This window comes from Apodemus sylvaticus, chromosome 13 (genome assembly GCF_947179515.1).
Source record: "Apodemus sylvaticus chromosome 13, mApoSyl1.1, whole genome shotgun sequence".
NCBI lineage: Eukaryota > Metazoa > Chordata > Mammalia > Rodentia > Muridae > Apodemus > Apodemus sylvaticus.
Genome location: NC_067484.1, coordinates 84,121,211 through 84,145,551, shown reverse-complemented (window position 1 = coordinate 84,145,551; position 24,341 = coordinate 84,121,211). Strand labels below are relative to the sequence as shown.

General features: G+C 42.7%; 1 protein-coding gene across 1 annotated transcript in view; it reads right to left on the bottom strand.

Annotated features, from left to right (window-relative positions):
- The window catches only part of Klhl14 (kelch like family member 14), a 106,353-nt gene extending 82,290 nt beyond the window's left edge, over positions 1 to 24,063 (bottom strand). The window contains exon 1 of the mRNA XM_052155682.1: positions 22,981 to 24,063. Coding sequence (XP_052011642.1) covers positions 22,981 to 23,930 — 950 coding nt within the window. The 5' untranslated portion in view covers positions 23,931 to 24,063. The remainder of the gene's footprint in view (positions 1 to 22,980) is intronic.
- Between the last annotated feature and the right edge of the window lie 278 nt (positions 24,064 to 24,341).

The window sequence follows — 24,341 nt, the reverse complement described above, 5'->3', positions numbered from 1 at the left end:
CACAGAGATCTGCCTGCCTCTACTGGGATTAAAGGTGGGTGTCAGGACAGCCAGTTGTAATAAATATTTATGCAAAGCAGTGTTTTGTGTCATTGTTATCATCTTATAAACTGTGGCAATACCATGTTTGGCATCTCCGTCCAAATCAGACTACTTAGAAACAATAAAGCCTCGCTTTCCCCTGGAGGTCTGCATCAAGTCCAAGTGTCAACTCTCAGCTTCCACCGTGTTTTAAGAGGGTTTCCAGTCTCTCTGTAATTCACTGCAGACCTTCAAGCTTCTGGGGATTCTACTTTCTGCTTCCAGTTTTGCCATGAAACCACTGGGATTACATATGCACACTGCTGTACCTGGGCTGGACGGGGAGGGGGGTTAGAACTCAGTCCATTACTTTTTACCAGCAAGCTATTTACCCACTGAGACGACTGCTCAGCTCTGTTTAGATTATTTAAATCACTATTAAACAGTACTATACTATTAACTAATTATTATTCAATTATTGTGTCTTCTGAAACGTTATATATTATTGAAAAGTTTGCTCTGTAATTCCTAGCATATAATGTTTAGAAGAAGAGATATTATCTCTTTATTTCCACAAAGGCCTGATTAGAAAGCAAGACATTTTGAAGACTAGTCTAAATTAGATTAGATAGCTACAATCCCTTCTTTGAAGGGATGGATTAAGTTTGAGTGAAGGATCAGTCCAGCTACATTTAAGTTCCCTGTCTGCCACATCTGAGGTTTCTATCCCTGCGTTTACTCTTGGTCTCAGCTGCCTCATGGTGGCTAAAGGGAACCCTGCAGGCATTATGAGGCGACGAATGTTGCTTCTTATAATAAAGCCAGTTCCTTAGAGAATGACATCCCGAGAAAAAAAATGTCTTTGCATTGTGAAGGGCGATCAGAACTTGATCCCTCCAACTTTATCCAGTAACGGAAGGTTAGAAAGAGAGATTTTGCTACTTTTTCTATTAACTTCAAAGTCCAGTGGTGTTGACTACCACACCCATCGGCGGCTGAAGAGTTTATGAGAGCCATTTTATATCTAAGATGTAACTGTGGCAGCCATGGATGGGGAGGGTCCGGGAGGGGCAGGAAAACACAAGCTCCCACGAGTTACAGGCACAAGGGTGTCCGAGCCAGTTCAGGCTGTGTAACAAAATGGCTTCAGCATGAACAAGGGACATTTATGACTTACTTTGGAGGCTGAGAAGTTGATATGTTGGCAGAGTTAACTCTTCCTCATGGCTAACCTTTTGTTTATTCCTCAGGAGGTGAGAAGAATTAGGGGTGGGAGGAGAAAGCAATCTCTTTCCTGTTTCCTATTTTGAGTCCACTAATTCTATTACACACGTATATCCTTAGGACGACTCACAGACCCTATACCAAAACCAAATAAAACAACAGCAACAGCAGCAACAACAAAAACCCCAAATACCCCCAAACCAACCAACTAAACAATTAACCAACCAAATAAATAACCAAACAAAAACCGGTCATGATGGGAGATAATTTTTACATAGAAATTTTGAAGGTACAGGGACATAAACCTTTAATCCACTCAGTCTGTGTCCACAAGCAATGGAATGGAGTGGGGTTTGTAGGAATCTTACCAGACCTGTAAAGCATCTTATCTGACATCTAGATTATATACAAAAAAAAAATATTTGTGTTGTTCCCATAGTGATCAATTGGTCAGTGACAGCAATTATTATTATTATGTATCATTTTTAACCTTACAAAGCACTAATGTAAAAATGACCTCTGGAATTCTGGAATTTTTATTGCTTAGAAGCTTTTAATATACTATATATTGTACTATTTAGAAATAGCCAGAATGGTTAACTCTGTATGCAAGATTAACAAAAATAGAAAGCCAATGGACTTTTGACAGTGATGTTGTCCTAGATATTATTCATATATTCAATGTGCCCACATTTTTAGCCTGCAGGCTTCTCTGTAATGGCGGCCCATGAACCCCAGGATATCCAAGTCACTAGTTTTTAGTTGCCCATGCTTCTTCTACTTGCTTGCTATAGTTTCATTTTTGTAAATTAAACTCATTTATTTATTTCATATGTACATATGAAATGCATATATGCATATGTGTGGGGTGTCTGTGGTGGTGTGGACCTGCAGGAATCTGTTCTTTCCTTCCACCACTGGATTGAACTCAGGTCTCCAGAGCCATCTCACCAGCCCTGTCGCTCTTCTTCCAGTGACCTGCCTTCACCCGGCTTCTCCTGGAGTAGATTCTGCAAGCAGATTAGAGCAGGACGCCTGTGTTCTGCATTCCTCATCCTGGGGGTCCATAGTTTGTCAATGAATCTTAGCACAGCTTGACATTAAGGATTAATTACTTCAACCCCCTTCTTTGAAAAATGTGTGTGTGATATGTGTGTATACGTGTTTGTGTTTTTGTATGTGCAGGCGTGAGCCTGTCACAACATGTGTGTGAAGCTTAGAGGGCAGTGTGTCCATCTGTTGGTTCTCTTCTACTTGATTTTAAACTGGGTTTCTGTTGTTTGCTACTGGGTGGGCTCAGCTAGTTGCCCAGCAGACTCCCACCTCATCTCTCTCCCTCTCACTACAGCAGTGCTAGAATTATCAAGACGATGCCGTGCCTGGCTTTACATGGGTGTTTAGGATTAGAACCCAGGTCCTCACTTGAACTGCAAGTGCCGTTCCCAACAGCTGTTTCTCCAATCCTCAATCCTCCTCAAAGTGATCACAGATGCTTTTATTATCCGCCATCTACAAAGTACAGGTTCCTTCATATAACAATACCTATCTCCTCTCTTTTCCTGTTCTGTCAGTGAAAGCATTGCTTGATATCCATTTTTGATGCAAGAGATTTGGTGATTCAAAATGTGAGAAACAAAAGATCAGACACACAAAGAGCTTGAAATCTCTTAGACCATAAGGAAAAGGCAGGCAGAGGAAGGTCCTGAGTCTGGGCAGGAGTTTTCGAAAGTCAGCTAGCTAGCTTTCCAGAAACCTAAAGCCGGAATAGGACCCAGCACTCTCAGAGAAGAGCTGCCAGCTACCCTTTTCTTAAAAATTTCCAGAGAAGTAAACTCCCTTGAGAATTGGTTCCAGCTGATTCGCTGTTGTATTTAGGTTTCTTTATCATAGCTGTTCTTGGTAATTACACCGCAGCTTTCATGGGAAGAGCCTTTAAATAGAGCTGATAATGTCTCTCCAAGGTAGGTAAACACAGTGTCATTATCCCCATTTAACAGACCAAAGACTAGAGGAAGGGGTGTGGGCACCTTTTCCAGCTTCTCGGGGTGGTTTGGTTTCCTCCATCTCATCCAGGCATGTCCCTGGGGTTTTCTCCCAGTGCTCTCCCGTGACTCGGAGGTGACTGTTGTCTTAGCTTCCCACACTCCGCTTTAGAGTCAGCCTTTCCTCTCGCCATGAGGCTAGCTATACCATGGCTGGAGAAGCATCAGTCCTATGTCTGCTATAGACTTCCTAAGATGGAAGGATGAGAGTACAGTTGGTCAATCTCCCGTCATGACAATGCAGGCTGAGGAACTTGACAACCATACTCAAGCAAAAACAGATGTAGTACAAGAAGGTGTTCAGTAAATGCTTCTCTGTGGTTGAAGCTCTGCTGTAGCACATACAAGAATGAACTGAGCAGTCCCCGTGTACAGTGAAAGCTGGAAACACATGAGATTGTTTCTATCACTGGCTTCTCACAGGTTGTAGGATCCAGTGAGTGGGAAGTAAGGGGGTAGGGCTCAAAGAACAAACACAGAAAGGAAACAGGGTGGTTTGTTGAAGAGAGAAGTTTGTGTGTGAAATACCACAAGGACACCTGAGCGAAGAGTTATGGGAAGCTTAGGAGGAATCCTCGGTGGGCAGGGCCTTAGGTCTTTGTGTTTTGACTGGGAACACAGGCCACTGGCTTCACCAGGCAGGCATTTTCTCTGGACACATGTTTTTGATCATGACGGGCAGTCTCCCAAAAGAAAACAACAGGTCTATGGCTGACTGAAGCCTGCTGGGACCTCCAATAAGCCTTTCTTGTTTTTAAGTTTACAGTCTCACAGAAAACTAACAGGCGTATTGACTGGTCCCCAAATCCAACCCAGTCTCTATTATGTACTGCTCTAAACTGTTCCTGATTTTATTCCCACGGGAGAAGGATCAAAATTGCTGTTCTCCTGACTGTGCCCTCTGGTTTTTGTTGTTTTGTTGTTGCTGTTGTTGTTTGTTAGTTTTACGTTGCTGTTGTTGTTGTTTTTCTGAGCATTTACCTGGGATTACCTGCTATTTTTCTGAGATATTTACCTTTTTGGGTGTTGGTGAGATTTTGGTGGTGGTGGTTTGGGGTTGTTGTTGTTGTTGATATTCAAAAACATAGACCAGGTAGTTTCAAACTCATCATTTAGACAGAAATAGCCTTGAGATTATGCCCCTCCTCCCTCCAGCTCCTGGGTGCTGGAATGGCAGGTATGTGTACTGGTTCAGTTTTATCTCACAAAATGGGAGCCACCCATGACAGTGCAAGGCTTTGGTTATCAGCATCATTTAGGATACATGCACTAGATATAAGATATATTTATGTCATATATATATATATATATATATATATATATATATATGACAACTTTAAGCAAATACTATATAATATATGAACAACTTTAAGTAAATCCTATATTAGGTAGATAGATAGGTAGATAGACAGATAGGTAGGTAGATAGATACATAGATACATAGATAGATAGATAGGGAGCACTGTGGGCACCCGTTCCAGCTTCTCGGGGTGGTTTAGTTTTCTCTATCTCATCCAGGCATGTCACTGAGGTTTTCTCCCAGTACTCTCCTGTAACTTGGAGGTGACTGTGCTGTCTTAGCTTCCCACACTCCGCTATAAAATAGTGTTTACTTAAAGTTGTTCATATAAACAATGCTTTAAAACAGTTCTCCTAGCCTACCTTAGTGCTTCCCAATGCATTTTAGAAATTTTAGAGACTGTCTAAGGTAGGGGTGCCTCATCTCTGGTGTAATAATCTAGGGTAAGACCCAATATCATTTTCTTGTTGTTGCTTGTTCATTTTTATATAAAAGTATTTCCCTGGGTGATAGTGCTTGTAGCCAGTACTATGAAGCAAAGTTTTGAGCAGTTGTGTTTATAAGATCATGGGCTCTATGGCAATGATTTATTTTCAATACTTGTTAAACCTCAGCAATGCACAATGTATTATTTAAAAAAAATTTCACATACCACCCAGAATTATCTCACCTCTTACCAGCAGCAGGATAATAACTAGAAGCCAGAACCTTTAAAACCTAGAGCTCTGAAACCTGGCTGAAATTCCACCTCTGGCCTTTCAACAAGTCCAGTCATGAGAGCATACCACTATCTAGAGCTCCACCATCTAGGTGCACTAAATAGTACTATTTAGTGTTTTGTTGTTTTTGTTGTTGTTGTTGTTGAAGTCAGGATCTTATATAGCACAGGCTAGATTCATAGTTGCTCAGAGTTGAGGATGAATTTGGCCTTCTCCTCCCCTGGCCTCCATGACCCTACTGTTGGGATTATGGGCTTGCGTAATCATGCCCAGTTTTCTGCAACACTGGGAACTGCACCCAGAGCTACGTGCCTATGGGGCAAGCTCTTTACACACTGAGCCATGACAATTGTTCTTGTTTTGCTTTTTAAGATAGGCGTTTATAATAGAATTTAGCCTTACAGTCTCATCTGGCCTCAGCTCCCTGAGAGAGAGTTGGGATTACAGTTGTGCCTGGCTCGACAATAACTTTGTATATTGCAAGTGCGGTTGACCACTCTTGTGTGTGTGTGTTTGTGTGTGTGTGTGTGTGTGTGTGTGTGTGCCATGACTCTTTACTTTAGCTCCCTTAGCTTACAGGCATCTTCAGCACTGGGCCCAATCCATACTCATCTCAGAAGGACACTATGTCTGTCCTTTAGCATTCACATTGGGCGTATTGTTTCTGCCTATACCACTTTCTTTTTGTCACCAAATCTGCATACTAACTGATGACAACTGAGGCAGATAGGACAGGAAAGGGTTAATGTCTTCATCTGAGTCTGTGAAGTATAGTCCCTGCTCCTGGCTCAGAACAATCCTCAAGGTCAGGGCAGATCCATCTGGATACCCTATTCTTGCTCCAACTTCCAGCAAACTGCTTGTGTTTCTACCATCCTCCTCCCTTTCCCAGAAAAAAGCAATCCTTGGTTCTTTTTACATTTTATTATTTATGGATTGACTTATTTTTAAGTGTGTGGTGTGTGTGTGTGTGTGTGTGTGTATACATGTGTGCTTGTGTGTGCTCCTGCCTGGAAGAGAACCTAGAGACAGGATTTGTCACTGCCTTGAAGCTCACCCATTAAACAAATTTCTCAGCCACTAAGCCTCAGGATCCTCCTGTTTCTACCTTCCCAGTGCTATTATTACAAGCACACCACCAAGTAGAGCATTCTTACATGTCTTCTGGGATCAAACTTAGGACCTTATATTTGTGAGGCAAGCTTTTGCCAACTGAACCACACTCTCAGTCTTTTTGCAAACCAGAAATAGTTGAATATCTCCTTTGCTTGATTAACTATATATCCTTAATTCCAGTGCCTAGTGCTTAGCAGCTCACTTTTGAAGAGCATCAGTTGTAACAGAAATAACATCTCATTAATCCTCTCCACATCTCTGGGAGGAAGCTGCATGACAAATATTAGCTCTCAGCCCAACCCTCCCATTTACAAGGCAGGGTCTCACAACTCACTGGCACACACGTAGTACCAATATTCAATGCTTGTGCAAGAGGAGATAGGTCTTCTCCTTGTATCTGAGAGAAAAAGAGATTCTATACAGCTTCATGAAAAAACCCTTTAGGCTCTGTGTAGTCTATAGTATAATGCACTCCCAAGTAATGTCTGAATTTAATGATTGGACTACGTGTCCTTCCCAAGAACAAGTCTCACTGCTGAGAATTCTCTCTTGCTTTCTGTCTCCTGTGTAGCTGGATTTCAGAAGAAACATGAATGCCTTTCTGAGCTAAGGAATGCTTGACATCTGGTGCATGTAAAAGCTGCAGAAAGACAGAAAGACACAAAATCATAGAATAATAAAGAAAAGTTAAGGTAGATTTTTAGCCCACCCCACTTAACATGCTGTCTCTCAGAGTCTGAGTCAAACCAAATGTTTTAACAAAATGATATGCTAAAGAAAGAAAGCTCACTGTTCAAAAGACCTTAAAGGAACAGTGGTTGAGTCCCACTGTGTGATCTGGAGCCCGGATTCCTCCATTACTGTAACTTCAGAGAGAGATTCCTAGTGGGGAAACGGAAGCTAGCTCAGAGCCAGCCTCCTGCCAAGCAGGCTCTTTCCAGTTGGAGAGTCACTGCAGGAGTGGCCATGCAGGGAGACAGCAAGAAAAGTTAGTAACTGGCTATGTCGACTCCCTGGAACATTCAGGGCAAGGCAAAGGTGTCTGTTTACAAGAAAAGGCCTTGGCCTGCTGTCTAAGGAGGCCCCGGGTGTGTTTGTAGGATGGGGAGGTGATTCTGGGAAAGCATCCTAGGGCTAAAGTAAAGGAAGATGATGTTCTTATTTGAGGAAGATCTGTCACCTGGGAGTGAGGGGAGCGCAGGTGGGTGTGCTGCAGAGACAATGAGCTGTGGCCTGTGGGATCCAGCTCAGGGACACCCTGCTGCTGTGAGTGAAATAGACATCTCTTATCTTCCTCCTCTTTTCCCTTTTCTCCCTATAGGGAGCCAGTTCTTTAGGTTCTCCCGATTCTTCAACAACCAAAGAGGGGCCAGGCAGTGGTGCCAAAGAAAACCCTAGCCGGAAGACAATGAGGTCCCTAGACCTTACCATGGGCCCCTCTGAAGGGACACTCAGGGGCCTCTGAGACCCAATCACTCAGTCAGTCCACTGCATTAACCTTCCCAACCAGCAGATCTCTGACTCGATGAAACAAATTATTCTGACAAAGTTTACTGCATGCCCTGAAACTGAATTGTGGACACTCCGCTGTGAGGCTTGAATTATTCCCCAAATGCCCGAGGTCAGCAGGCACCCAAATTTTCATCGTGAGGTAGTAAATTCTCTAAGGACTAATAATTTCAAAATGTTCCCTCGGAAATAGTCCCCCTTTGCTCGTGCTAATAAGTCAAAATTTTAAAATACAAATTCTAACAGATTTTCCTCATACTTACTTTCCCATAAATTACTATGGCTACTTTCTTCTGTCTTCTACAGGGAGGCAGAAAAGACAAACTAATTATTTCACCTGTGGTTTGTCAGTGTGATTCAAAGTCTAGATGAATTTTAGGTGGGAATTTTTGGTAATCTAGGTTAACTTTTCTCCCGTTGTCTAATTCTGTGTCTTAGTTTTGGGGTTCATGATAAATTGAATTGTGTCTCCTCAAAATTCAGACAGACACCTAAGTCCTAACCTTTAATGGGACTCAGTTGTCTATGTACCTTTAAGGAAGCAATCAGGTTAAATAACTGCTATAGGGGAAACGCTGATCTAACAGCACTAGCTTCTAATAAGAAGAGGACAGGGGACTGCATAAAACACGGAGGGAACACCATATACAGGACGGGTGAGACCTTCCATTTAGGGAGAGAGGCTCGCCCACGAAGAGCCCTGGGATACTTGGCCTTCAACATGCAGTTTCCAGTCGCCCAATCTGTGATGATGACTTATCACAGACCAAATGGGTTAATTCACGCCTTCCTTGCAGAACTGTCTCACACAAAGGGCTGGCAAGGACCAGTGAGTGAGTTTCATGTTCAGTTTTGGGAACAGACATCAGAGAAGGGTCAGCCTGATGAGGCAGGCATGTATGGCTGTCCTGAGAAAGCTCGTGAGTTCACATCTGATCACTCCATCTCACGGCCCAGTGTGGTGTCACCTGCACTGTGTAAGGAGAGCCTAGAATATGCAAAGACACAGTCCTTAGTGCTTCTTTGGTGTCCTGAAGCTGTATACATATGTGCATGGTGACTCTTCATGATAGTGTTGTGACAGAGGAAACGTGGAGAAACAGATAAAGCTTTTGTGGCAGAGTCTAGGATCTGGAAAATTATACACCTGCATTTCTTTGAGATTTCAGAAACTTTAAATGATTCCCTGAATCATTAATGTGGCTGAAACTTCCTTGAAAAACAAACAAAAAGTTAAAGTACTCTCTAGAAAAAATTCTTTCTAGAATATTCTTCTAGATTCTTTACAGGTCACCACTATATTCTGGAGCTTGGACTATAGTTTGGCTTCGCTGATGGAAAGCTCCAGGGCTCTTCTGTCATATAATCCATCTTGGCTACATTACCCTCCCTCCACTCCTTCCAGAACCACTGTCCTGCATGCACCCTCTTCCCCCTGATTCCCTTCAGAAAAGAGCAGGACTCCCTCAGATATTAACTGAATACAGCATAACAAGTTACAGTAAGGCTAGGCCCAAACCCTCATAGCAAGGCTGGATGAGGCAACTAAGAAGGAAAAGGGTTCAAAAAGCATGTGAAAGAGTCAGATCCACTGCTACTCCCATTGTTAGAGTCCTGCAAAGGCACCAAGCAAGCAGCCAGAACATATATGCAGACGGCCTAGAGCAGACTCATGCAGGCTCGGGGACTGCTGCTCCAATCTCTGAGCTGTGAGCAGGCCTCTCTTCTGCACAGAGGATGTCTGTCCCCTTCCCAGGGATCTAGTTTCATTAACCTACCTGCTACCACCTATACTTGCTGCTCTTTAGTTTTGGAATTTCTTTGAATTCATTAAAGGTGGCACCTAAATATTTTAGTTTTGTAGTATCTGCTCTCTCCCTCCTGTTTCAGTCTGAGAAGGCCACAGTGACAGTTAAAGTCTTTCATGATTCTAAGGGTTTTATCTGGAGTTGGGCGGCTTCTCTATGACTTCTGTGCAGGGTAGATGATACTCATTACAGACTGAACAAACAACTAATCCAACCCTTCAAAACAACCACAAACCTATAACAATAACAAACCCTGGTTGATTATACAGGTAATTTGCTTTCTCAGCAAACATAGGTAGTACATTTTAAAAACTTTGTTATCATTTACTTTTTATAAATATCCCATCCCCTTGAATGTCTAGATAAAGACATTTTTGCTTAAATTGTAAGCCCATAAATCTCAAACTGAGAACTATGACAGAAGTCTACAGTGTTGTTGTTATTGTTGTTGTTTGTTTGTTTGCTTGTTTGTTTTTGAGACAGGGGTCTCATCCATCCCAAGGTGACCTTAAATGTTTTATCTAGAGGATGTAGTGGAGGATAACCTTGCATGCTTGCTATTTCTGCCTCTACTTCACAAGTTCTGGGATTATAGATATGTGGGACCATGCCTGGTTTATATGGGGGCCAAACCCATACATGATAGGCAAACACGCCACAAATGGGCCAACATCCAATTCTTCTAATGGAAGAGTGTATATTTTTAAGAGAAAACAAAATTATTTGTTCCTAGTAATTCAGAAATTGCTCAGTCCAAAAATATTAGCAATAAACCTGCAGAATGATTTGCTGTGCAGTGTCCCCACATGGCCACAGACTGTAACCTCAGTGGAATACCAGTACCTAAGGTAGCAAGAATAGAAAAAGTCCTTTCTTTTCAAACCTAGGGATTCCTTTGTCCTGGAGGAAATCTGCAGGAAAGAGAAAGCTGCCAAGCTGTTCTCACGGAGAATTTAGCTTTTGCAGCTCAGAACCTGCCTTGGCAGACCATGGTGAAGCCTTCAGCAGGCAGTGGCTCAAACACTACTAACAGCTCTGCTCCTCCCAGCTGACATAGGAAAGCCACTGTATCTCCCTCAAACTCAGGAAGTCCCAGGCTTTGTTTTGTTTTGTTTTATTTTGACATTATTTCTTCTCATCCTGGAGTGACTCTTTTGAGTCACCAGTGTCTTAGCAGTCAAAGAGGAATCCCACCTCATTCCTCTAGAATAATTATTACTCGAAACTATTCAACAGTGTTGAAATAAACACTTGTATGCCTTTAAGGGCATTTAAGTAAATGATTTCTGTGATTAATTTTTTTTTTCAATTAAAAACTTACTTAGCTAAGTCTAGACTTCCATTTGAGAAATACAATGGCTGGATCAACAAAGCCAACATAGTCTCACAAAGATAAAAACAAACAATACCAACATCAATAAAGGGCAGTTTTTGGTCACACCAAACACCAATATTTTTGATAGTAGTCACCTGCACCAAATGCAGAACAACTTCCACAGTATTTCAACATGAATTTCCTTTTCAGCTTTTGTCAGCAATGGCATCTAGTTCTACTGAACGACATCTAGTTCCTGCAGAAAGCTGTCTGCGTTGTGACTCAGAAGCTATAAGAGGCCTTCCTAAAAAGTTGAAAGGCCGTGTAAAGCTCTGTATTAAAGAGACAAATAATAAGCGCGCTTCCCCCCCCATTGTATTTCAAAAACAATGTCCAAAATATTTGGCGAGGCATTTCTCAGAGCAAATATGTGACCAATAAGCAAAGGAGAAGGTGTTTAGCATGTTAGCCAGTCAGGAAATGCAAACCACGGTGACACAGTATTTCCTACTCCTAAGGGGAGAAGATGTAAGTATGGTTGAAGTTGTGGGAAGGCTGGATCCTCGCATACGGCTGCCCATGTGCCAGGTGGTGTACCATCTCTCCAAGGCTCCCCTCGGTTTAGGTTAGCTGAACTGTTCTATAAGACAGCAGCCAATCTACTCATGGGGAATAAAAACACAGGCCCAGGGCCTGGTTAAGAGCACCTGCTGCTCTTTCAGAGGACTCGGGCTCCTCCACTTGGCAGCTCAAAGTAGTCTGTTAACTCCATTTCCAAGGAACTCAGTGCGTCTTCTGGCAAACACAGGCTCCTCAGGCACACACACATACACAGAAAATAAGATAAACATTAAAAGCAGGGCCAAGCCCCCAAACAACGTAAATCCATAAAGAAATGTACCTGGGAGCCTAGCGCAGTGTGATTCACAATAGCAAAAAGACAGAAAACAGCCCAACTGTCCATCGGCTGGCCTAAAGAGAAAACCTGGCATTTTCATGCAATAGATTACTGTTTAGCGGTAAAGAGAACATATGAAAGGAAAATCATTAATATTACAAGTATACATGGGAACATACAAGGTATTGCAACTTTGTATGTTATAATGTATACATGTATACATTAAAGAAGCCAATCAAAGATTATGCACTTTCGAACTTTTCTTATGTAAAATATCAGAACTGGCAAATCTGTGAGAACAAGCATTAGATTGGTACTTACTCACTAACTAAGTATTCCCAGCCAGGTTTTATGAGAGATGTCCACACAGTATTTGAAGAATTCTCATATGGCTGAGAGTGGGGGAGAAGGCGCTGGCGAGGGGTGAGGACCCAACAGGTGTGGGACTCTGCGAGAAGGTGTGACAAAATGTCCTGGGGTAGTGACATCTTCACAATTCTTCTAACACAGTACACCCACTAAACCACATACTTTAGAGGGGCAAGATGTGCCATGTGTACGTTACAACTTAATAAACCTGTTATTACAAAGCTACCATGACTTCTTTAGCTTTTCTGATTGCTGACACAGACCAAGAGGACAGAAGCAACTTGAGGATGAAACAGAGCACTGCTGGAAACTCAGAGATGGATAAAATGAGCATAATATGAATCAAGAGGCAGCAGGTAAGACAGGCAGTGTTCTTTCTGCAGAGGCATCCTGCTACCAGCAGAGTGACACACCAAAACTATGCGTTCTGCCATAGTTAGGTTGTGTCCTCCCTAAAAGAACCATTGATAACTATGTAAAATGTGCTATAGAGCTCTTTCTGTAAGACTTCCTGGCCAGGCTTCATAGCACAAGATGCCTATGTTGTGCATTCTGCAGCCAAGCATTCAGAATCGAAACAAGGTGGGTAAAATTATGTGTGTTATGTAGGTGGGGAAACTGAAAATAGGTTAAGTAAATTACCCAAGGTAGAAACAGCTTATAAAAGACTGAGGTGGGATTTGAACCCACATCTGTCTGACTTTTAGGTTGCAGGAGGAAGCATGCAGCAAAACTGTTTCAGGATATTTACATTATAAACTTGACCTTTTGCATGTCTCTTCTGTGATATCCCTCTGTTTCATCCTTTTGTCATTTTGGAACGGATGCTTGTGAATGCCTTAAGAGAGGGAGATTACAGAAACTGCCATTGACAGTGATGGTACAGTTGCTATAGTAACCAATCCACCAAATTGGTCTGTGCTACTAGGCACACACTTCTGCCTCTGCAATACTCCCATGCTGACTAGGATGCTTCCCGGCCCAAGCCAACCCCTGTAAAAGCACAGGAAATAGAACAGGCTCACGGTCAACTGTGTGTGTGCACGGCATGAAATCATTCTTTCCAAAGTTTGCCCACCCCCTTATTTTACCTCCCATCTTAGAATCCCTTCATTTTACAGTATTTTTGTGTGGTACTTGGTTTTAAGGGATACTGAACATCATGGCTAAATTACATTCTGTTGCTTTGTCCTAAGTGGGATTTTTATAAATAAGACAATTTTCTTTTGGACAACAAATTGACCCAATAATTCCCCAACAGCATATTAGACTAAGAATGGACCACCACCTCATTTCCAACACATAAACAAAATGAACGTTCATTTGTTTTCCTTAAAATGTGCAGAAGTCGCTGTGCAGAAAGCCAGAAGCCAACAAGGAACAGTAGTTGTAGGCTCAGACAGACACATGCAAACCTCCTCCCTGTCACATTTTTCTACAGTGTTTCTGTGTTTTCAAGGACTCCTTTTTGGATACTGATGCATTCTCTTTTCCTCCCCCTCTGCATTTCACTGGCCTTGCCAGTCTTCAGAGGCAACTGAAGAGACATAAGGCAGGGAAGTGAAACCGACTGTAATTCTTCAGTTCACTTCTCTGCAGCCTCCAGTGAGCCAGGCTCCATACGGTGGCCCAGCTGAGCTCTGAGAAGTTCAGAGTCCTTGCACAGGTGCAATTTACCAGCCCTGCTCACAGGCACTCTGGGAGGAGAGGAGCTGGACGGGTGAATGTGGGGGGATTCTGGAGTTGACATGTAGGAGTCTAAAAGAAGACCACTCCTCCCTATGAAACACTGGTATCTTGGAGGCTGCTCTTCCCCCTGATGGATTACACACAGCTGCTGGAAGCCACTGGGAATTCTAGTTCTCTCGCTGGCTGATGCCCTTGGTTTAACCTTTAGGTTCCTTCTACTTCCTTCTGCTGCTCTTAAAAGTTTATGCTGAAGATGAAATTACAAATATCTCCCAGAGTCTTCTTGATATGCAAATGTGTATTCAGGAAAATTAGGGTTCTTAATGGCCTTAAAAATTAATTATAAATACCTTTTAGTAGTGTTTTGTGTATACATTCTTTTCCCTTCCTTTCCCTCCCTCCCTCTCTCTCTCTGTCTCTCTCTCTCTCTCTCTTTTCTTCATCTGTTGTGTGCTCTATTTTTATTAACTAATTCATTTGTTTCAAACCAGAACTCTGGGAAATCAAACTACAGTATAAGTCCATTATATGGATGCAGGGCTCTGCTAAAGAAAACCAGTGACAGTCATTTAGGTCTATGAATTCAAAGGCAACAGCATTTGCATAATTGTTTGCCTATTTTTCACAGATCAACTAAAAAGTAAGCTGACTGTCCACTGTAGAATGCAGAATGTGCTGCATCTTTTCCTGTGATGAGGCAATCTCTACCACAGCTTCTAGACACTAGACTTCTAGAAGCTTCTAGCTTCTTTGTTTTTGGTTCCTGGAAGGTGCCTAACTATTTTCTGCCTGGGAGCTTTGCACAAGTTGCATTGACGTGGCCTCACCCAGTTGCATACCATAGCTTTCCCCAGACCCTTGTTACCTTGGATAGCTCATTATCCAAGGCTCATCTTTGACCTTATCTATAGAGAAAGCCATCTTTGGATAGCCAGATAAGGTCGAGGCCCTCTATTCCATGATGTTTTCATGGGAAGGTATTTGGTAAATGCTAATCTAGCACTAGTTTGACTAACCTTTGGTCCTCCCCTCCCTTATCCCTCCTTCCTTCACTTATTTCTTTTCACTCTAAGTTGCAAAAATTCAGGAATGTGTCCTTCTTGTCCAGCTCTCTATCTCAGAGCTCAGCCTGGAGCTGGGCCGCTGCATATGTCCCCTGCAAATGTGGAGCTATTCCACAGCACAGCTTTTTGTTAGTGACAGTCTGCAGTGTCTCACCCAAAATTCCCCTTGTAAATGTGATCTACTCGGGCATGTAGATTTAGGGAAGCCACTGAAGGTAGCGAATGTCACCTTGCTTTTCAGCTCAAAGGATGCTGGGAATTGAGACAGCTTTGCATAGAATATGGTTATATTTTCAACTTCTATATTTGACCAAGCAGTCTGTCACCTTTGATCTCTGACACTTTTAAAATGACCGCATTACAAAACACAAAAACAAAGGTTTGTTTTTACTTTCATGACATCTTAGGCACTTATCTGTCTTCTTACGACATGAAGTCTAGTAGACAACTATGTTATTGAACTGAATCAAACCATAGGGCTTAAGATAGCATGGTAGACTTCTTTGTAAACATTATATTTTTGTTGTTATTTTAAGGAGTGACAACTCTTTGCTTTGCAGTGGATTCTGTTGCTAGCTTTAAGGTATGTAAGGTGTATGTATGGGGTCGCTTCTAGAGTTGTATTTACCTGCCCAACATCAAACCCTTATCTTTACTTTCCTCATCCACCTTCCTGAATTATTAGTTCTCATTTTTCCTTGTTTATATAGTTTGTCACTTAATAACTTCTCTGCTTCCCTCTGTTTTGCTGTATTTTTACTGCTGTTTCTTATTCTTTTCGTCTTTTCCCATGATTTCTGTCCCTCTCCCCCATATCATCAGCTTTCTACCATGCCTATCATTTTCCTCCCAACACTACAAACTGTTCTAACTCATTTCCATTCATATTATTTGTGAACAGATAAAACCTTCTGATATTTACAGTGTAAACTTCCATATTCTGTATATCGTATATAGTGAAACCAACAGTCCTCCCCCCCCACTTATTTTATATCAAAATATGACTGCTTTCTTTTTTTCTTAAGATATTATCACTAGTAATTTAAGTCTCATGAAGTATCTTGGAAGTCAGTGCGAAGAATATAGGAAATAAATGTGCTTCCTGAAATTCTAGGATGACAGACAGCATAAATAGTTGTGCCAAAAACAGTTAAATAAAATCATTTTCTTGAAACAAAATATTAACAAAGGTATTTCCAAAGAGGGCATCTTGCTCTACATTATTAAAATATGTGAGCATTTTTATAGTTGTGGCTTATTGTATGTACGTCCTGTACACAAAGCTGACACCTTAATGCTCTAGACCACAACAGTCCTGAGAAAGTGATTTTTGATTCAAACTTGAGCTGCGTAGTTTTGTTGCATTTTTCTAATTATTTTTCATAGTTAGACTTAAAGTTCCCATATGTGTTTAAAATGCATTTGCTCTTATTTTCTCAGCATTCTGTAAGCTCCATACTCTCAGGGCTAATGTTAAAACGTGGTAGACCAGTAGGCTGGAATTCTGGCTTTCTAGTGTATCTTCTTGTTTTTTCTCTTGACTGGATAGTTGTAAGGGTCAAAAGGTTGCAAACTTCAGTCACTGTTGTGGTGTGGCGACACCAATGTGTGGAAGGTATAGATTAGTACTTGATTTTAGCCGTGTCTATAATACATATTCACCATGATTGGATATTCTCCCCACCCTGAATATTCAAAATGAATACTGTTCAAATGATTCACAAGTCGTGCTTCAGTTTTAATGTGAACAATAGAAATAATATCTGAATCTCCTAGAGGATGTTCAATTAGTGGTAGTTACTATACTAATAAACAATGTGTGGATGGTGGGGAGACACACACACACACACACAAACACACAGAGACAGAGACAGAGAGGCAGAGAGACACAGAGATAGAGGCAGAGAGACAGGCAGAGACAAGGAGACAGAGACATATACATAGACAGACAGACAGACAGAGCAGGATGGAAGGAGAAAGAGTTCACTATTTCCATGTTCTGGATCTCATGTGCTTGAAAAAGTTAAATATCACATTTACTCATTTATTTTTTTGGATTGATCATACTATAGTTGTATAGAATTGCTGACAAGTTCTTAAATCTTACCATGGAAACATGAAATTGTAACCTGACATGGTAGAATTAGTCATGAAACTTCTAAATGGAAAGCAGAGGACTAATAGAAATTTTTCCATTAGAATGAGGTCATTTTATTTTCTGGTTTCCTTTAGTTTCATATAGTAAGACAGGGTGGAACTATGCAGTCATGGTTAGCCTGGAAATCTATTCTCAGCCTGGTCTAAAACGTGTAGTAATCCTTCTACTTCAACCTCTGGAATGCTAGGATGTTGCACAGGGGTATGTTGCCATGTCTGGTTAGTTTTTTACTGTTTTGTTCACTAATACAACCCAGTGCCCAGAACAAAGGTTGACAAACAGTGACCCAATGAATAAAGTGAGTCCACTTCCTAGTTTTGCACGGCTCCAAAACCGAGAATGGTTTGCACGCTTTTAAATGGTCAAAAATAATGATGCGAGAATTAACTAGACGTTCATTATCTGCAAAGGCAGCTTTTTTTGAGCATACGTGTGCTTGGTTTACTCTGTTGTACTATGAAAGCAAGATTGTCGCAGTGGAGACCTTGGGACCCAAACATGAGTGTGTGTGTGTGTGTGTGTGTGTGTACATCTTTGTATGTCTGTGTCAACACGTCTGCATGTGCACACACATGCATGTAGGGGTCAGAGGGCCATGCCATGTGCCTTCCTCAGTTTCTCTTTCCTTTTTAAAGATAGGCTCTCTCACTTCTGAACTTGAAGCGCACCGTTCAGCCAGCCTGGCTGGGATCACACTGTCTTTGACTTTCTGGTGGTGAGATTATAAGCACGCAGGACGGCGTTCAGCCTTGTTTGGGTGCTGGGATTCGAACTCAGATATACATGCTTGTGCTCCAAGTTACCTCCCCAACCATCCCTAAGTACTTTTAAAGTCAGATACACCGATGTTTAACCCTTTCCAAAAGGAAAGCTTTAAGTCTACATGCGAGTCCAAGGTCAGTCACGGAATAGTAGTCTAGGGTAGAGGTGATCATAATAAGAAGTACCTAGTGTATCCAAGAGGACAGACTCAGGTACCATACTGCTTGACCTCACTGTGCAAGCCTGGGCACCAGGCTTGACATCTCTGTGCATCAACCACTTCATCAGGCTAAGGATGAGAATATAAAATTAATGTTTGTAAAGTATTTACAACAACACTTGGTATAAGTAGCTTTCTTTTTTTTTCCCTTTCTTCTTTCTTATTTCTTTATAGATGAGGTCTTACTGTGGAGGTTAGATTGGTCTTAAATTCACCATCCCTCTGCCTCTGTTTGTGAGGCATGAGCCACTACACTTAACTAAGGCAACACAATTTTAACCATGTTTTTCTGTTAGGAAATTTCAGATACTTGACAAATTAGCCAAGAAAATGAGTGAATCTCAATATGCTTATATATAAGAAGAAATTCAAGAATGAAAAGGAATTGAAAATGTCCATTTTTGTCAGTAAGTCATCTATGTATAGAGACTACACCAGTATGTACTCTAATTACCTTTGAATTCTAGGAGAACTGTTGGCCTCCCATACCTGTGATATGATTTTGTAATCAATGGCCTTGTTTCAGATAATAAACAAATTGTATTCTAAATGGTTGAGTAACTTCTGATACAAAATCTAACTACCTAACAACTTCTAATCTAAGGGTATCAAATTGGCATAAAGGGAAGCAACAATTTACAGAATGCAGAGTGGCCTGCTGTGCCCAGGAGTCTCTCAGTTCTTAGGAAGAGAGGCAGTAAAAGCCACTGTCCTGCAATATAGCTGGTGGGCATCACGGTCAGGAGCTGAACTTTCGTGTTAGCAAATGCCGTTGCTTTTTAGCACTGCCAAGACATTCTGCGATTAGATACTTAAGACTCTAAATGTGTAAATAGATTTTAATACTAACATGTGCAATCTTTGAATAGGCAGTTAGGTAGAAAGTAAAAGCTTTGTGTGGTTGCTTTCTGTCTTTTATGTAATATATCTGCTTGAAGATTCACTTCAGTATGTGGCTCTATAAAGAACAAGATAGTAGCAACGTCACTATTTTCGAGAATGTTTTCCACACATGCGTTTTTTGTTTGTTTGTTTGTTTGTATATCAACAGTAACTGTGGCCTCAGCAGCACATGAATGACACATCTTTCTTGCTTGGTAATCTTAGTTCCTTCAAACATCAGTAGCACAACATCTATTTAGCTTAGATTGTAGAAGCTGCAATGGAAATCGAGGCCAAAGTTAACTACTCCAGTCCAATGTGATATCATTACTAAATCATGCAGTACAATTAAAAATTACAAACAGAAAAGAAACTTTTGGTTACTTCAGGTAATTTAGACTGAGGCCTTAAGTATTGTAAGAGGACGTATGACTAAGTTTATTCTCCACTAGTCCACACATCTTCAGCTAGCTATTCTTCAGTGCTAACTGTATTGTATGAAATATTCACAATTTAGAAGACTTTGGTTGGAACTTTCCCAGGAACTTTTCTCAGTGCTTAATTCATACTTTTCCTAAAATGGACATAGATGTCCTAATCTTATAATAAACCTAAAGAAAACAGTCAAGAAATCCAACTTCAATGTGTTTTATGTGTGTATGTTCAAAAACGCTTTACAAAAAACAAATAAAAGATGTGTATTTTGATATATGTATATAATATGCAAAGATTAAGGTAAGCTATCTAATATATTTATTATCTTCCTGCCTCCTATTTTCTATGAGAATGTTAGGGTCTCTAATTTAGCAATCTTTTATATTACCTATACTCACTATCCCATGCAACAAACCACTAGAACTTAATTCCTCTTGTCTAAATTGTCATATCCTTTGTCAAGTCTTGTCATTTTAAATTACTGTTTGAAGATGGGGCAGCAAGTGTCTCATTTCATTCATTGAACTAATGCTTACTTTATTAAAACAAAATACGAACCTGAGTTCAAATGACACAATCAGAAAAACTGAGTAACCAGAGAAAAATATAAAATCGATCCCATTGCTTCCCTAAAGATTTCCTCGGCTACTTATTTTTCCAAAAAATACAAATTCAGAATGACATACTCATCTTTCAAGTTATATTTTAAATTATGACATTAAAATCTTTATTTTCTGCAGACACAATATATGCTCTTAAACACATGATTTCTTTCACCTCCTCTATTTGGTTGCATTTCCTGTTCATTACTTTAGTTCCCCTTTTCCCCCTCTAAATTTGAGGGAATATTCATGTTTGGGCTCTTAAAACTACAGGTAAAGGAAAAGTCATAAAGAGAATGCCCTCTGTTCAGTTGTCTTTCATAAGAGCGACATAATCTCAGCAGCAGCCTGGTGACATAGCTAACCTCCTGTTGACCTCCACACAAGGCTGAGAGAACCGGCTTCTATCACACTGGCTATAGCTCGGAGCTCATTTAATACCAAAGGGTTTTAACTTAGAACATTTTTTTGTCTACGCTCAAGTTAAAATTTGGCATTCTTCTGTGATTTAAAATTAGAATAATGTGATTGGTCCCTAAAATTGAAAATGATACAGTTTCTAATAATGAAATGGAGTTGAAATCATATTCCTGAGATCGGCAATAGGTTGGCTGAACTACTACTGTCTTTTCTATATCTTCCTCTTCTAAAGGAAAACGGCAGTTTTCTCCTACTGCAGAAGTATCAGATCCCTGCAGCATCCATGCCACTTGTAGGCGTCAGTGGTCAGATACCACTACATACCCTTCAAATGATGTGGCCCAGTGAAGCTGGGAGGTGTCGTCACACAGCCAGGCAGCCTGGTAGCTTAGCCGCCCACCAGGACAGAGCCAGCAGGCCCCAGCTGCTGTGCTGATTCCAGACTAAGGTAGGATTTCTGACTAACATTTTGCATTTTGAAAGTGAACTCTGCTGACATTGAATCTTAGCACATACCTACATATAATAGTGCATTGAGCATGTCGGAAATTATTTACTAGATCCGATTTACAAAGCTTGTCTGCCCAAATTATTCATAGGGCAACAAGTTCAATCTTAAAATTGATTATCTCCTTTGGGTTTCTAAATTTATCCTAAATTTTATATATATATATATTAATGTAAAAGGTAGTCTCAAGAGTCTAACTATATAGTCTGAATTCTTCACTGTGTAGGATATGCGCTAAATGAATAGATTATCAGCAATGATAAAAATGTAACATAGTGGATGGTTGCTAACAAGCCCCTGAGGCATGGCAATATCTGCCCATCACAGTGATTTGTCATTTTGATCTTTAGATATGTGAAAAACACCTAAGATAACACATCTCCTATTTTGTTCTGACATGCAATCTTGTGCTCATTGTTGATGTACAAGGGGCTTTGTATTACTCTTTCTGGTACAGACATCTCTTGACACCACAAAACACAAACTTATCTCCCACAGATCTTCAGAAAAGTCAATCCACAGCATCTGTTACAAGTTCAAGGTCTCTCATCCACTCCTGTTGACTTAACAGCAGTGTTGGCAGACGAATGTGGATAATGACCAATGCCTTTGCATTCCTGTTACCTCAGACTGGTAGAAACAGTGTGAGGAAGCGTGCGCGCGTGCACACACACACACACACACACACACACACACACACACACAGAAGCTTCTACTCCCTGAGGTTGCCTGGAGTAGTCTCCATGCCTTAGGCATCATTCTGTATGGGACTTTGCCCTGGCAGATTTTCCAGCCTTATCCTTTGTCATGTTGCTCTTGGAGGTTTAGGCTGGCCTCAATAACCTGGCATCTTAATCATGAAAAGGAGGGGATACCATGTCTCTTCTCCACAAAACCAGAAGGGGCCCTTTGCTGGGGCTCATTTAAAAGGGTTTTGAACCTGGGGCCAATCAAACAGGATTGTCAGTTTTTGCAGTCTTCTCAACTCTGTGGCACTTTGCAAAAGCTTGGTTCTCTCTCCCTTTGGGAATGAAATACTGTTTGCAGCACAGATCCTTCCTAAGTGGCAGTGGTAGACAGCATCAACTGTTCCCTAACTCCTTTGTGACTCCTGCTTGACACACACAGAGCAACTGGAGGCGCAAGACTCAGCTTCCTGTCAAAGCCCTAGTCTTCCTGGGGACAGAAGTTAGCAGGCATGATTCACCCCACCACCCTGAACCCCTTAGCTCCACTCTCCTTCAAAGAGTGAAAAGAAAGTGTTTTCTGCAAGGTAGAAAATTTGGCTTGGCCACAGGATGCCCATCATTACAACTAGCAACAGGAATAGACAATTCCTTTTGGGAGTTCCAATCTAGAAAGAGAGCAGACCTCAGTCACAGCACAAAAGCCAACCAAACAATTACAAACTTGAGTGCATGACAGAGAGCCTATGAAGTTCTCTTCTGCTGACACTGAGAGTTCCTCCTAGCTCAAAGCAGGAGTGAGAAAGGTCTGCACCACAGACTCCAGCTCCTTGGACAGGTCCACTTTAAGGGGCGGGCAGAGCGAGATCTGACTGACCACGGTGCCCAGAGCTGTCCTTCTAAACTGCATAGGCCTTTGGGCCCCACCTATCTGTTCAGTTTCAACCTGAGTCTGAAATCTTCGATGATTCTTGCCCTGAAGATTTGGGAAGCTGGGCACCCAAGCGCTCAGGGATGCTCTTAGGTCAGGTCCCTGGTGACCCTTCTGACACTCTAAAATCAACTTTCCCCACATCAGCTGAAGTGTTTGAAATGTTTTTTTTTTTTTCCACGTGCAGGAGCCTCCCGCCCGGCCCGCCAGTTCTCCCTCCTCCCTGCCCCCTCCCCTCCCTCCGGCCTCTCCAACTCCCCCCCACCCCATCCCACCCCGCCCTCCTCTTTGTTGTCTCCTACCTGCTGGCCAGGCTCTGCCTGCAGTGCTGCCGGAAGGGCATCAGGTGGTAGTTCATGGCGTCCAGCAGCAGCTTCTGGCAGACCGGGTCGGTGCGCATGAAATCCACCGACTGGACCCGTTCCACCAGCTCCGGGGCGGGGATGAGCGCAAAACGGAGGCGCTTCATGAGGTCGGGCGCGTACTGCATGCGGGTCTCACGGTCGTGCTCCAGCCACAGCACGGACATCTGGAAAAGTGCCAGCTCCGACTCCACGGGGGGCGGCAGCGAGTCCAGCAGGGCACGCATCTCCTCGAAGTTAAGCAACAGCACATCCTCCACCAGGTACTTGTTGGCCAGTTTCTTGGTCTCCTCCAGGCCGTGCAGTGCGGCGATCTTGCACACCTGCTTGTAGTTCTGCACAGAGATCTGGTCGTTGAGGAACTGAACGCAGAGCTTGGTGACCTGAGGAATGTGCAGGATTTTGCTGACCGACAGCACTTCCTCCACGGTGTCCAGGGAGAGGGTCACGTTGGCCGTGTAGAGGTATTCAAGCACTAGGCGCAGCCCAATGGACGAGCAGCCCTGCAGCACTAGGTTGTTGATGGCTCGGGGACTGGTCAGCAGCTTGTCGTCGGGGGAGGAGGAAGGAGTCCCGGGCTCCTCCTGTGGCGGCGGCTGTTGCTGCTGTGGAGGCTGCTGCTGAGGCTGCTGCTGCTGCTGGTCCTTGGGGGCCCCCAGGCCGTCCTGGCCGCCGACCCCTCCCCCGAGAGGGGGGTGGTTGGAGAAGAGTGATCGGAAGTACTGCGAGCAGGAGGCCAGCACGGCCTTGTGGCAGTGGAACTGTTGGCCTTGGGCTGTCAGGGTCACGTCGCAAAATAGCTGCTTCCTCCACAGCAGGTTGAGACCGTGCAGCAGGTTGTCACTGTGGCTGGGGTCGAAGGTGGAGGTCCTGTCCCCGGATCTGGACATGGCGAGCTGACTCTGCGCACCTGGCTTTAAACCCTCCTCCAACCTGGCAGACAGGGGTGGGGGATGGGAGGGGGAGCAGGGAGGTGTAGGGGGGTGGGGTGTGGCCGGGGTGGGGAAGGGTGTGGAGGGGAGAGAGGAACAACAATCAAGGCCCGGCTTGGTTCCCTCCTTGTGCGCTTAGGATCCGAACCTAGGACGGAGGTGTGAAGGCGCCCGGTCCTGAGCACCTCCAGAAGGGTCCTCGTCTGGGGTCGGGACTCCGGTTCTGCTCCTTGCTACCTCTTACACACTTCGCCCCTCACTTTCCTAAAAGCACCCAGGCTTCTCTCTTGGCAGCGACAGCGGTGACAGCAGCGGCGGCAAAAGTGGAGGCTGAGGCCGTGACACCTCGTGGGCTGGAGTCCATGCCCG